The 13948-nt window shown below is 61.5% G+C and overlaps 1 protein-coding gene across 1 annotated transcript; it reads right to left on the bottom strand.

Moving 5' to 3' along the window:
- Positions 1-1292: 1292 nt before the first annotated feature.
- COQ8B (coenzyme Q8B) lies at positions 1293-12372 on the bottom strand. The gene is made up of 14 exons (XM_063139788.1): positions 12256-12372; positions 10714-11010; positions 9763-9829; positions 9438-9515; positions 8249-8371; positions 7839-7924; positions 7381-7521; positions 7110-7191; positions 6210-6303; positions 5328-5469; positions 4983-5090; positions 4800-4865; positions 4352-4438; positions 1293-2808 (listed from the first exon to the last, which is right to left on the bottom strand). The coding sequence occupies exons 1-14, from the start codon at positions 12370-12372 to the stop codon at positions 2521-2523; spliced, it is 1776 nt and encodes a 591-aa protein (XP_062995858.1). The 3' UTR covers positions 1293-2520.
- Between the last annotated feature and the right edge of the window lie 1576 nt (positions 12373-13948).

Genomic DNA, 13948 nt, shown 5'->3' with positions numbered 1-13948 from the left:
CGTGCGTGAGAGAGAATATGCACCAACAGAGTTGACAGGAGCAAGTGGCCCGATGGACTTCGGAACAAACCTTTTGCTCCTCACGGATGCGACGACCGCCTCCATTGTTGCACTCGCTCTGCAGGCGGCCCCTGGTTCCAGGAGGCGCAGACAGGAAGAGGCAGGGTGGGCTGCAAAGATCAAACAGCATCCCTGCTGCCAAGAGGCACAACAGGAGGCGGGAGGCGCAGCAGAGGTCAGGCAGGATCCAAGCTGCCGAGACAAAGTTTACTTTGGGCAGCACTCAGTTCGGGGAGGGCGGATGCCGGCTGCTTTTGCCAAGAGATCTGGGCAGGATCCTGCAGGGGGGGCAGAGACCCCGACTGATGCAGAGCGAGCGCCCGCCTGGTCCTGCATGGCAGGGGGGGGGGAGGGCTCTACAGCTAGTGCTTTAGGCCAGGTAAACGCCGCCTGCCGAGGGCAAATCACACCTTTAGCAAAAGGATATTGTGAGTCCTTTCCTCCCAAGAGCTCGGGAATTGGTCCTGCCTCCCCTGCTGATCAAAATAATGAGAAGAGCAAGGAAGACCTTTCACTATTTTGCATCCAGAGCGGAGGCAACATTGATTTCTGAGCTCTTGGGAGGAAAAACTTCATAATGTTCTTCTGCTAAAAATATTATTTATCCTCGACGGATGGCATTTTGCGTGAGTTTTGCTTCCCCCCCTTCCCCAACCCCTGTTCCTTCTGTGCTAAGTCTTCGAGGGCACAATCCTATGCGTGTCTTGACAAAAAAAAAAGTCCCACAACTCTCCAGCTAGCTTGAGGAATGGCTGTCCGGAAAACGATGGGAGTTGTGGGACTTTTCCCCCGGCCTAAATATGCATAGGATTGTGGCCTTAGACTGCATGCCGAGGGCCAGGATGATCTGGTTATTAACCTTTGTAAGTTGCTCTGGGAGCCATTTTGGGCTGAACAGCTGGGTAAAAATGCTGTCAATAAACAAATATAATAAATCAATTTGCTGAAGCTGCAGGAAAAGGCAGAGAAGAGATCCATGTTGGATCAAGCTGTATTTAGGATGTAGCAACTGGTGTCCAGGGAACAGTAAAAGGCCCAGCAGGTCAACCCACCCCACGCCATTCCCAGCCCTGTTTTTGGGTCCCATTGGTTGAGTTGTTTTCAGTTTGGGCTGAACTCCAGCAAACTGGCATATCCAAAGGCAACCTGTAATAGTACAAAATCTGATCCCGCATTTCCCAAGTAGGAAAGGCAAACTGAGCAGAAACAGGAAGCACTTCCACAGGCCGGGGTGGGGTTAGGGTTCCTTTAATAGAGGGAATTCAAGCACCGTTCCACGTCCAGGGCAGCCTCCCCCCACCACCACAGAAAGAGTCCGAGCTGCTGCTCCACTTCCCCCATCAGTGCTCCGTTGTTCCACGTTGTACACACACACACACACACACACAAACACACCACTTTAGAAATCAATGGCTGCAATGGGCGCGCACACGCACACTCTGCCAGCCACATCAGCCTCAAGGCTCCTTGCTCCGACTGCTGTTAGGAGAGACGGATCCCTCCGCTGCGGAATCTCTCTCTCTCATTCCCCCCTACAACATTCAAGGGTCGATCTGGCTCTCCATCACCCCACAAATTTATAGCTGCAGTGAGGTTTAAAAAAGAAAGAAGAGGGAAGGGAGGGGGCGTCGCTTCCTCGAGGAGCCCTGAGCCCAGACCCAGAGCTGGCTGCAGCTCCCCGGGCTCCGCGCTGCAAAGGCCACAGATGCAAGGCATCAGGAACCTCGGAGGGGCGGCCGCCTTGGGAGCGGTGCCAGCAACGGTGGGGCAGCCCTCTTTCCCCAGTGCCACCAGCAGCCCCCAAATCGTCCTCAGCCTTTTGCGTGAGAACGAGTGTCCCCCAACGTGAGCTGCTAAGCTCCTCCCCTTCCACTGTGGCCCACGGCGGCCGCCAAGGTCACAGCCTCAGCTGCCCTACATCCTCAGCACATCCTCTCTCCCACAGAGGCAAAGGCTTGTGGCGGCAGCAGCACGAGAAAGCCTGGCCCACTGGGACTGGCGTGGGAGCGGCTCCTATCAGCAGCAGGGCTGGCCCACGCCGGTGGGGCCCCGGACTTTCCCCCTGGAGTGGCGGCAGCATCCGTGGCCCAGTGGCTAGAGGCAGGGGGAACGTAAGAGCACCCAGCCTGCAGGGAACAGGCACGAGCGCAGGGGAGCCTTCTGGCATGGCCATCTGCCGCACCACAAGGAGGTTCCAGTGGCTCCCAAGGGCAGAAGCAGAAGGTGGCCGTGTCAGGGGGGCAGAGGCAGGCCACGGCCAAGGCTTTGGGCAAGTCAGTGGCTGGCTCAAAGCGGAGCTTCGTGGGGAGATCTTGCCCCACGATCCAGAAGGGCGCCCCCCCCCCCCCAGTCTAGGGACCAGCTCAGCCGACTGCCAGGACGATAGGACGGATCTTGCTCCCGGAGCCGTTTGGTCTGCTCAAGAGTCACCCCGCACGGACGCACCGCCGCCCCCTCGCTCTAGGCGCCGCTCGCCTCTCGCGCCGCGTACTGGGCGTAGGCCTTCTCGAAGATCTCCCGGCAGGGGATGGCGGCTCCCAGGCGGGTGCAGATGAGGAAGGAGCCGGCCATCTTGCGGTGCAGCGAGTAGCACTCCTCCGGTGGCGGGCTCAGCCGGTGCTTCAGCATCACAGGGACGAGGTCCTGGATGCTTTGGGTCGTGTTCTGGGCCCCAAAGTCGAAGAGGCCCGGCGTGGAGAAGGCCTCCCCCAGGATCATCACCGCGTTCACGTGTGCCTCCTCAAACACCTGGCGGAAGTGGGGAAGTCAGCCTGACCCACAACGCAGCTCCCACAACCGGGTTCCCAGACCAGGCGCGGATCGGCCATGGACGACGTGTGCAAGCCAAAAGGGCAAGGGCGGTTCCCGGGGGCCCCCGAGACAACGACGATGCCGACGCCCGCCCGCCCGCCCGCCCTTCCACTCTCCCCTCGCTCGGACAATTCAACGCTGTGGCACAACGCGGGCCTTCCTAGAGGGGAACCGCGTGGCCGAGTCGTCTCTTCCACGAGCCAGCCCACGAAAACAGCATCCAAGCCATGGCCAGCGGTCAGCAGCGGAGTAAAATCAGGCCACCACCAGGGCAAGGTCCTGGCCCTCGAGTTGTTCATCCAGAGGCAAAAGAAGCTTCCGGAGGGAACAGCCGCTGAGCAACGGGGCTGGGCAACAGGCTATCACTGGGGCGGGGCGGGGGGTGGAACAGCAGACTCTCGGCCAGGGGTGGGCCTCGCCTGGGGAAGGTAGCAGCTCACAGCACAAACCAAGAAGGGGATCAGCATCGAGGGGCGGGGCGGGGAGGGGAGGGCTCACAGGCACCAGCCTTCTCAGAAAGACTGCTCAGGGGGCAGCCCTGAAGCATGCCGTCACCAAGGCAAAACCTCCCTCTTCCTCCTCCTGTAACTATGAGCAAGGCTTTGCTGGCTGCTGCTAAATGTGGTCACAGCCAGGAGTGACCCCGGATTCCACCAGGCGGCGCTGTGCGCTCTCTCTCTCTCTCTCTCTCTCTCTCTCTGCCGTCCGGCTCTGGGCGCTGGCCTGGCGCAAGCAGACTGCTCCAGCCACCGGGCAGCTGTCAGTGCTGCTGCCGCCACTGCTGTGAACTCGTGGTTTCGGACCTTCAAGGGAGACGTCCGCTAAGAGCCTCCAGATCATCCCTGACAGGCAAACGCCGCATCCCAGGGATGGCAGTGGGAGAGGGGCCTCCCCCGAGGCGCTCTCTATCCTTGGCAGCACCAGGCCTGGGGAATGGTCACCTGCCCACGACAGAAGCCGTGCCCTGGAGGAAGGGCCTGAGCTGCTGCCGCCCCCCCCCTCCCTCCCCAGGACAAGCGCGTGCTCCGCCTTTTATTGCGCAGCGGAGGAGGCGCCTCGGATGGCCCAGGGGGCCCTTCGCTGGCCCCGGACTCTCTCTAAGCCGCCCCTGGGGAAAGTAAGTTTGTGAAGGCGCCGAGCAGACGTTCAAAGGCGACACGGCCCTAGGGACAAGGGGCTCCTTGCAGAGCAGGCGTGGGCAACTCGTGGCCGGCAGACGTTTTGGCCTACAACTCCCATCAGCCCTGGCCAGCACAGCCGATGGGGAGGCGTGATGGGAGCTGTAGGCCAAGACACCTGCAAGGCCACACCTGGCCCACCCTCGTCACGCACAGAAGCGGCAAGAGCTGGAGGCGCTGAAGGGGGCCGCTCCACCCCCCCTGCCTCGCTCCCTCCCTCCCTGGGCCCCTCGGTGCCGGCCCACTGCGCTCGCCCTGCCGGCCTTCTGCCCAGCAACTGCAGGGAGCTCCGCTGCGCTCACCTTGGTCTCGAATCCTGTGATGAACTTCAGGTCTTTGGACTTCTGCAGCACTTTGGCCCGGTCGCCGTCAGCGGCCGCTCTCACCACCTGGCAGCGCCAGAAAAGGGTCCAGTCATGCGGTGAACCTTATCTGGACACCGGGGCGGGGGGGGGGGATCTGACCCCCAACTACGACCAATGAATCACTGCCTGCTGCCGCCCCCTTCATGAACCCCCTTACTTGCACCCCTGAATGCCTGCTGCTGAGCCCCCCCCGTTACACCCCTGCGCCCACCTCCCAAACGCCACGTGCATCGCCCCCCGCCCCGCCCCGCCCCCGCTTCAGGCCTTCCGCTGGACAGTGCAGGCCTGAGGCAGCAGGGAGGGCAAGGCAGGAGGCAGGGCCAGTCAGTCCAGCCATGCAGCCCCCCCCCCCAGCAGCACCCGTAGGCAGAACTCCCGCACTTGCCTCGATGTAATGGTCGGTGAACTCCTTGCTGTAGCCTCGGCTGGCCCCAAAGTCCAGCAGGGTGACCTGGAAGGGGCGCAGGGTTAGGTGGGCTGCTGGCACAGCAGCAGGGAGGGGGTCCAGCCCCCCAAGCCCTCCCCCAGCGCCCCACGGGGATCCAACGGTTCCCCCACCCCACCCCACCTTGTGTCTCTCGGCATCGTAGAAAAAATTAGACCAGTTTGGATCAGTTTGCATGAAGCGGAATTCAAAGAGCTCCCGGAGGCAAAGGCGGAGGATGTGTGAGCAGATCTGGAGGGGGGAGAAGGACAAACTGTCAGCCTGCCTCAGGGACGGACCGGCAGAGGAGGAGGCGGAGGCGGCGGCCCCGGAAGCCCGCCTGTGCTTCAGCGTGGAGGCCCCATGGGGCCTCAGAGCTGCGGCCGTCACCCAGGGGACCCAGAGCTCCCCTCCCGGGCCGCCCCCTCCCGAGGTTGTGCCCACCGGCTCCGGAAGCAGCAAGCGGCAGCACTGCGGCGCAGCCCTCACCTCGTTGCGAGTCTCCTGGTCGAGCGCCTGGCACTGGTCCAGGGGGACGCCGCCCACCAGCTCCACCACCAAGACCCGCCTGGTGGACAGCTCGCCCACCACCTCCGGCACCTCAAAGAACGGGTCTCCTGCCAGAAGCCGCCTGGGGGAAGAGGGCCGGCGTCAGCGAGGGGGGGGCTGCAGCCAATGCGGAACAGGGCCCCTGGCTGGATGCGCACGACCCCCGCCCTCCCCACCCGGGGGGAGGGGGGCTCCAGAGGTGCTGGACTACCAGTTGCCTAATGGGAGTGGTAGTCCAACCCATCTGGAGAGGGCCAGGCTGGGGATAGCCTCCGTCCACTAGGCATTTCTCCCCAGGCCTCTTGGGTCAGTCCCCAGAGGCCATCCCTACCTCTGCCCAGACGTGGCAGCACCTTGGGAGACATGGGCAGCAGGCAGGACAGGTGAGAGGCAAGACTTTGGGTGTCGGCCAGAGGGAGGGAGGGAGGGAGGGAGCGGGAGCAGGAGGGATGGCCTGGGGCCCCTTTCCTGAGGTGTCAAAGCTGGAGGTTTCTCTCCGCAGCCCTTTCTTCCTGTAGGTGAGCAGGCAGCTCCCTTGGGCTGAGCCCCGTCCCCGGGAACCTCCAGCACCCAGAAGGGGCAGCCCTGGGCAGGACGGCAGCGGGGGCAGCTCCACAACTTCCTCATTGGGGGAAGCAGCTGAAGGGAAGGATCTTGTCCCGAGGGAGGGAGGGAGGGAGGGATGAAGGAGTGACTCAGAGAGCCCACGCTGTGGGGCAAAGGGGCTTCAGGACCAGACCTCGAGCTGGAGGGGGGGGGGAGCCAGACCCAGGGGGCTCTTGGGGAAGGAACCGCGCAGGGCAGGGATCTGCTCGCAGCTACCGGAACCTCCGGGCGCAGTCGGCCTCCCGCTGATAGTCGCACTCCCACTCCAGCTCCTTCCGCAGCACCTGCAGGGTGTTGTCTGCAAAGAGGCCTACAAGCAAGGGGGCAGGGAGTGAGAAGGCGCAGCAGCCGCCCCCCAGGGCAGCCCCAGGCCTGAGCTCCCTCGCCCGTCTGCATCCCACCCCACCCCCTCTTCTCCTGCCTGCCAAATACGGCTCCCCCAGCCAGCCTTTCCCACCCTGGAAAAGAGAAGATTGAGGGGAGACATGATAGCACTCTTCAAATACTTAAAAGGTTGTCACACAGAGGAGGGCCAGGATCTCTTCTTGATCCTCCCAGAGTGCAGGACACGGAATAACGGGCTCAAGTTAAAGGAAGCCAGATTCCGGCTGGACATCAGGAAAAACTTCCTGACTGTAAGAGCAGTGCGACAATGGAATCAGCTACCTAGGGAGGTTCTGGGCTCTCCCACACTAGAGGCCTTCAAGAGGCAGCTGGACAAGCATCTGTCAGGGATGCTTCAGGGTGGATTCCTGCATTGAGCAGGGGGTTGGACTCGATGGCCTTGTAGGCCCCTTCCAACTCTGCTATTCTATGATTCTATGATCCCATCCCTTTGCGTGTCCCCGAACGCCCTCGACATTCAGCAGCTCGGTCACCGATGGCCGTGAGGCTCCCAGGCGACATGGGGCAGCGGACTTCTTCAGCCACGTGGGGACGCCGGGGCCTCGGAAGGACACAGCCCCAACCTGAGCAGGCGACGGCTGGCCGGCTTTTCTGTCCCACCCCCCAAGTGCCCCTTGCATAGGACCCCAATTCTAACAGCAGCCACAAGGCCCAGGCCTAGCAGGCTGGGCTACAGCCCCCTCTGCCCCTCGCTTGCACCCCTGCCGTTACCTTCTGGAACCATCACACTCATCTTGAGCAATGAGAGAAGATTGTCCACATCGCTCTGGATACTCTGCGCGATCCCAGGGTACTGCAGGGGAGGAGACCGGGGGCGGTTGGGACTGCTGCAGGCGGGGGCTGCCTGGGCCAAAGGCTCCCAGCATCACCAGCCCTGGAGGCAGGGCTCGTAGCCAACGCCCCTTGCCACAGAGCCCAGCGGCCCGTCTCGCACTCCCCCGAGCCGTCAAGCACGCTAGCTGGCCCCTGGGCCAAGCCTTACCTGGATCTTCATCGCCACCTCCGTCCCGTCCTTCAGCACCCCGAGGTGCACCTGGCCGATGGAGGCGGCTGCAAAGGGCGTTTCCTCGAAGGAGGCCACTTTATCCCGCCAGTCAGAGCCCAGCTCTTCCACCAGGACCTCCTGGAAGGCCGGAAGCAGAGAGCCTCACACTAGGAGGTGGGCAGCACCAGCACGTGGGGAGCTGTCCTGGGGCAAGCCGGAGCAAGGCTCGCCCACAGCCCCCTCCTCCTCGGGCGTGTTCCCGGGCCCACAGCGCCCCAGTGAGCTGGGGCCCTTCTTTCCCCCTCCCTCCTTCCTGACCCAGGAATCAACGGAAGTGGTGGAGAGACTCCCGAGGGCCCCTTCCCCCCCTGCTCGGCCCCCGTGCCGACCGACACCATTCCAGCCACGGCAGCCCCCACTGCCCACCTCCCCCACGAACCACGTCAGCGACGCACCTTCATCTGAGAGGGCGGCATGAAGTCTGCGCTCTGGCGGACGCGCTCAAAGATCCGCTGCAGCTGGGGGCTGATGAAGCTGTTGTCTGTGGGGAGAGGGGAGTGTGGGGAGCAGACTCCAGGAGGCGGCAGGATGACCTGAAGGCAAAAACTCGACGGGAAAAGGGTCCTCTGCTGTCCCTAAACTCTGGGGACATTTCACGTGGGACGGGCGAGGAGACGGGGGCCCTCTCAGAACGCTCAGCGGGAGTAAAGCTTTGGCTGAGGCAGAGCAGCAACAGCCTTCCAGGGCAAACGGGTACAGGTGCGAAGCCTTCCAGAAGTTTGCCCAGATCCCCAGCCAGCTTCCAGGAGGCCCCACCATGGATGACCAGGGGGAGGGGGAAGGGGAGACACACACACCCCGCTACCTTGGATGCTAAGCATCTGGCCGATCTTGAGGGCCGCCCCACGCAACTTGCAGAGGGTGTCCACAAGCCGCTCTGTGTTGGCCTCCGACAGGAAGGGGTTGGACTCCAGCAGCAAGCTGTCTTCTGCAGAAAGGGGAACAGGGATCAGGGAGGAGGAGAAAGTGAGGGTTTGCCCAGGGTTTGCCAGCCCCCTCTAGGGGAGGGTGCCCACCTCCACCTCGAACCTCCGGCCAGGCCTTGGTAAGAACTGGGGGCAGGAAGAGGCAGAAGTCTGTGTCGCTGGGCGTCCTTCCGTTCTGCCCTGGGGCCTTGTCCTCTGTGCTGGCGGGTAAGGAGGGAGCATGGGGAATGGCTAGCAGAAGCTTAGTGGCAAGGGAGGGTTAAGGGAGGGCTGGGAAGCTCCAGGCCGCGGAGGGCCAGCCGTCCCATCAGGAAGAGCCAAAGGGGAGGCCGGCGAGGCGCTATCAGGCATCCTGCTGCCCTGCTGGCTGAGAACTGCCCCCTCCTGCTGCTCCCCCCTCACCACATTCAGCGGAATCCGAGCCCGTGTGGCGCAGTGGTTAAGAGAGCCTGACAGGGGCTGAAGAGTCCCACGTTCAAATCCCCACTTGGCCAAGAAGCTCCCTGGGAGACTTTGGCCCAGTCGCTCTCTCACGGCCTAACCTACCTCACAGGGTTGTCGTGAGGATAAAATGAGGGGTGGGGAATCACGTACACTACCCCCAGGCCCTTGGAGGAAGGCGGAGGGGCATATAGATGTGAGAAACAAATAAACAAACTGTTTCATTCATTCTAGCTCTGTGTGTGTGTTTTAGTTCCGTAATTTTAAAAAAACCCTCTTTTTTCCAGCCTTCCCTCTCTGTCTCCTCACAGGCTGATGATTCCTTTTGATATTTTGACCTGCTTTGGAAGCTCTGGATGAAAACTACCTTTAAAAACTACATGAAACCAAACCGTGGTCTGAAGAGATGGACCTGCCCTTCTCTAGCTTTGGGGCCTCTCCCCGCCCCCCCCCCCCCCGGCAGGACAACACTCTGACATTTTTTCCCATTTGAAAACCAGGAAGGGAAGCGGACACAGCAAGCCTTCCTGCCCCTGGAATCTGCGCCCCCTCATTGCCTAGCCCAGGCCGTCCGCCAAAGCCAGCGCGGGCGAGGCAAGGAGGCCCTTGCCCCTGCGCAGTTCCTACCTTTGGGCTTCTGCTCCCCGTTAAGGGAGTTCCTCGCCACTTCCGCCAAGGCTCCAAGCCCCAGACCCACGGCCAAACCTGGGAAGGAAAGGGCGGTTGAGGGGGAGGCTCTTTGGGCTCTGCCAAACAGACGCGTTCAGGAGGCTTAAACAAGGCAAAGCCGCAGGCTCAAGCGTGGCGGTACGTGGGGCTCTTGGCCACGCCCCCTTTGCCTTCACCCCCCCTGTCCCCGCCCCCGGGGGTGCAGCCACCGAGAAGGCTTCTGAAATGGAACTCAGCCCTCGGGCTGCAAGAGGCGCTTCAGCCCCGGCCCAGTGGATCTGACCTCCAAAATTTGCAAGCCGTCCAATGCGGGTCACTGGCACCTTCCGCTCTCGGGCTCTCTCGCTAAGCTGAGGGACGAAGCAGAAATCGAGTGAGCAGGAAACAGGGCCGGCTGAATGCCAGAGAGAGAGGGAGAGGGAGGGAGCGAGAGAGGCAGGTCAGCCCCTTCAGGCTCTGCCGGCTGGTCAAAGCAGAGCCTCCTTGGCCTGGTCCAACGAGATCCATGCAACATCCCCACAAGCGGGGCCGAAACATCTCTCAAGTAATGACCTGGAAGAGTTTTCCATCCCTGGTCCACAGTGGCCATTAGTGGCGATACTTCGCGCAGGCACATGTGGGTGGCCCAAAGCCTCTGGCGCCCTCCTGCCACTGCCACACAGCTGCCACTCACATAAGGAAGGCAGAATGTGGGGAGAGCCAACCCCATGGGCTGGCTCCCCCATTTATCTCCCCTCCCCCTCCCCAGGTACCCAGCTGACTGGCCCTGGGAAAGGCCGCAGAGCCCATCCTCTGGCCTCGGCTGTTCAAGGGCCAGTCCAGCCAGCATCAGGGAGGAGGAGGCACAACGAGAGCCTGAATGAGTGTGGGTCGGTTGGCGAGGTGGGAGGAGACTCTCTCTCCGTATGTGTGCACAATACCAGAGAGTGAGCGGCGAGAGTGGGGCCTTTCTTCTGTGTGCCACGCTTCCCCAGCCTTTGGCCACGCCCAGCACTGTTCTGAACAACGTTTCGGTGCCGTGTCACTGCCACCCACTCATTCAAGAGCGGCCTTCCCAAAGACCCTGGTGGGATAAGGCTGCAAGAGACAGCTCTGAACGCACAACAGGAGTGGATCAGGCCAAGGGTCCATCTAGCCCAGCTTTCTGTTGACACAGGGGCTGCCCAGCTGCCCCAGCGGGAAACCCAGAAGCCGGACCTGAGTGCAATTGCTCCCTCCCGGCCACAGGTCTTACCTTCTGCCTCGTTTTGCCCAAGCTCTCCTGGTCTTTTTTTGGCCGATGTTCCCTCGCTTTCTGGATGTCCTCCACCGTAAGGCCTCTGAGCGATGCAGTCTGATGGACCAGATGGGGGTGCCCAAATGTGGGGGCTCTCAAGAGCCTCGCTCCCCCTGCACCGATGGGAAGAAGCTGGGCTCCTGAAGGGCCAACGGGCCATCCTGAAGGACTGGTGGGGTGGCGAGGATTTGCTCCCCATAACGAAGACCTTTCCTGGCACGGCACGTGGAGAGGCGTTGGAGGCTCCGTGGCTTCCTGTGGGAAGAAGGAAGCCATCAGCTGTTCCCTGGCTCCGTGCGTGGCCCCAACGCCAGCCCCAGCAGCTGAGGGCCCGGACTAAGCACACAACTCTCAGCCACAACCCTCCAACACCTTCCAAAGTGCCAGGAGAGAAACAACTCTGGGGCGGAAGGGAGAGGAGGGGGCACAATCATGGAGGGAGGAAACGTGTGTTTGGAAGATGCATAGTGGGGAACGTGAGAGAGAACTCAGGCCCGAAGAAAACACGTCGCCATTGTCTGCTTCTTGGCCTGTAAGAAAACACGATTCCATGGAGGAAACGAAACCTGCCGGTGTGCTGGAACGTCCCCTTCCTGCCTCCAGTCTGCACTGAGCTTCGCCATCAGCCCAAGCACCTCGCAAGAAGCACAAGGCACGTGCAGTGACGCGTTATACTGGGCTGTCTATCGCCAATGGAGCTGCTTCGCACACATCCTGCTGTGCTCCAGGCCCTGCATTGCACAGCAGTTTGTGGCACAGCTAATCCGAGGAAGGCTGGACCGGGCTCTCCGAGGACCTGCAACGTTTGGGCCGCCACAGGCAGGTCGCCTCAGTTCCCCACCTGTGCAATGGGCACAACAGCGACCTCCCTGGGCTGTTCTAAGAGAATACGCAGCACGGGAGAGACGAAGGCGCTTTGCAAAGGCAGCCCGCTGTTGACCTCCTACGGAGCGGGGCTTCTTCGTGTTCTTACGAGGGAGGCTGACGCTGTTAATCAATTTGCTGGTTGATTCCTCCACGGGGCTTTTCTTTTTATCAGGGAGGCTGAGAGCATTGGGCCGACTCCCTTCCAAAAAGTGATCTCAGCTTGCTCGACAGCCCTTGCGCATCCACTCCACGTTGCCCACCGGATGAAGGGCGGCGAAGAAGTAGCTTAAATGCCTCCGTGCCTCTGCGAGCTGAGGCCGCGCCTGCCTTCCACGGGGGCCTCGGGGCCACCCAGGCTCAGGGCCACGTCGCCCGGGCACCTGTGGGCATCCTCCCTCCGAGGCCGGCAGGCAGGTGCGGGGCGCCGGTCATAGACTCATAGAGTTGGAAGGGTCCGTAAGGCCATCGAGTCCAACCCTCTGCTCAATGCAGGGATCCACCTTGAAGCCCTGCAGGGAGGCTCCTCCGAGGCGAGCCCCCCTCCCTGCTCTCAGCCGCCCCCCTTCCACTCACCCCCAGGCTCCCAGCCCCCCCCCCCCACGGCTGTTCCCCCCTCCCTGGACGGAGACTCACCTCCCTCTTCCTCCCGCCGCCGCCGCCGCCGCCGGGGCGACCGGGGGGCCACGCGGGCCAGGCCCTCCCCCCGGGGCCGCCGCCCCCCCACAGCCTCCGCGCCAGACTCCAAGGCATCGCGGCCTGTGGGGGGGGGGTCGCCGGGGCGATGCCAAGGCTGCCTGGGCGAGCAGGGGGCTCCCGGGACCCAAGACTGCCGGACCAACTGGCTGAGCGACCCCTCCCCGTCAATAACGGGCGGGGTCGAAGGTCACCGAACCGGGGGGGGGGAGAGGGAGAGAGAAAGGAAGCCGGCTCGCAGTTCCCAACGCAGTCCGCACGGCACCCACTTCCGGCTGTGGCTAGCCCCGCCTCCGTCCCCTCCGAACGAGCACAGGAAGCGCCCAATCACAGCTGCGGCCTGCCTCCCGGGAGGAGGAAGGCCGGCAGCCAATCGGGCGTCAGCAGCGGAGCGCGCGCCCATTCATCCCGGCAGCCCGTCCAGGGCGCAGGTGGCGCAGGCGCAGGAGGCCGCGGTGGGGCTGCGTGTTCACCTGCGGAACTCACGGCTGCGGGAGGGCGCTGGCCCTGGGCTCAGGCGGTGGATTAGGCCCGTTCATGGGCCAGCGCAGCTGCACACAAACGACTTGTTTTAGCAGAGCCACAATATGGCCGCAGCAGGGGTGGGTGTGGGACACTCATGATTAAGTTAGGGTGACCCTATGAAAAGGAGGACAGGGCTCCTGTATCTTTAACAGTTGTATTGAAAAGGGAATTTCAGCAGGTGTCATTTGTATATATGGAGAACCTGGTGAAATTTCCTCTTCGTCACAACAGGTAAAGCTGCAGGTGCCCTGCCCTCTTTTAAATCTGGTCACTCTAGTATAGCTCCTGCACTTTAACTGGTGTGATGAAGAGGGGATTTCATCAGGTTCTCCATATATACAAATGACACCTGCTGAAATTCCCTTTTCTATGCAACTGTTAAAGATACAGGAGCCCTGTCCTCCTTTTCATATGGTCACCCTACACAACAGTTAAAGCTGCAGGAGCTATACTAGAGTGACCAGATACAAAAGAGGGCAGGGCTCCTGCAGCTTTAATTGTGACGAAGAGGGCATTTCACCAGGTGTTGCATACATACAAATGACACCTGCTGACATTTCCTTTTCTAAACTACTGTTAAAGATACAGGAGCCCTGTCCTCCTTTTCACAGGGTCACCCTAATTAAGTAGCACATGCCCCCTTCCCCTGCCCAGTGGGTCCTCTCCCCTTTAGAACTGGCCCTGTACTGAGCAAGAGCACATCTTGTACTCAGTCAGGGTTGCCAGCTGTGCACACACACACACACAATCCAATGCATGTTTACTCAGAAGTAAGTCCCTCTGTGTTCAATGGGCATTACTCCCAAGTGAGTGTACACAGGATTGCAGTCTTAATTGACTGAACAGCATATGCCATACTACTGAGTCCCGGTCCTTCCCCATTGATTGATGACCAGTTAGGAAAAGACCCTCTGCAGGCGTGTGCGCACACACCCAGGCGCACGGCTTTTGATGATTGCAATAATCAATCGTTTCGGGCTGAGGACTGGAGGGCTCTACCCTGGCTCAGGTTAAGCTCTCTTGGTATCCTGGGGCCTGAAACGCTGTGAATAATGTGCTGCTGCCCGTCCGTCCGCTCTGGCCTCCTCCTCCAACTGGTCTCGAAACA

The sequence above is a fragment of the Elgaria multicarinata genome, chromosome 13 (genome assembly GCF_023053635.1).
Source record: "Elgaria multicarinata webbii isolate HBS135686 ecotype San Diego chromosome 13, rElgMul1.1.pri, whole genome shotgun sequence".
Taxonomy (NCBI): domain Eukaryota; kingdom Metazoa; phylum Chordata; class Lepidosauria; order Squamata; family Anguidae; genus Elgaria; species Elgaria multicarinata.
The sequence above is the reverse complement of the archived record's forward strand: the minus strand, read 5'-3'. Positions and strand labels throughout refer to the sequence as shown.

What these genes read in the sequence shown, in the direction of transcription:
- COQ8B (XM_063139788.1), bottom strand. Translation starts at nt 12,372, where the DNA reads ATGCCTTGGAGTCTGGCGCGGAGGCTGTGGGGGGGCGGCGGCCCCGGG. An exon ending in TGCCGCCCTCTCAGATGAAG is followed by an intron (nt 7,522 to 7,838) that starts GTGCGTCGCTGA and finishes CCGGCCTTCCAG; the next exon opens with GAGGTCCTGGTGGAAGAGCT. An exon ending in AGGTGGCGATGAAGATCCAG is followed by an intron (nt 7,192 to 7,380) that starts GTAAGGCTTGGC and finishes CCTCCCCTGCAG; the next exon opens with TACCCTGGGATCGCGCAGAG.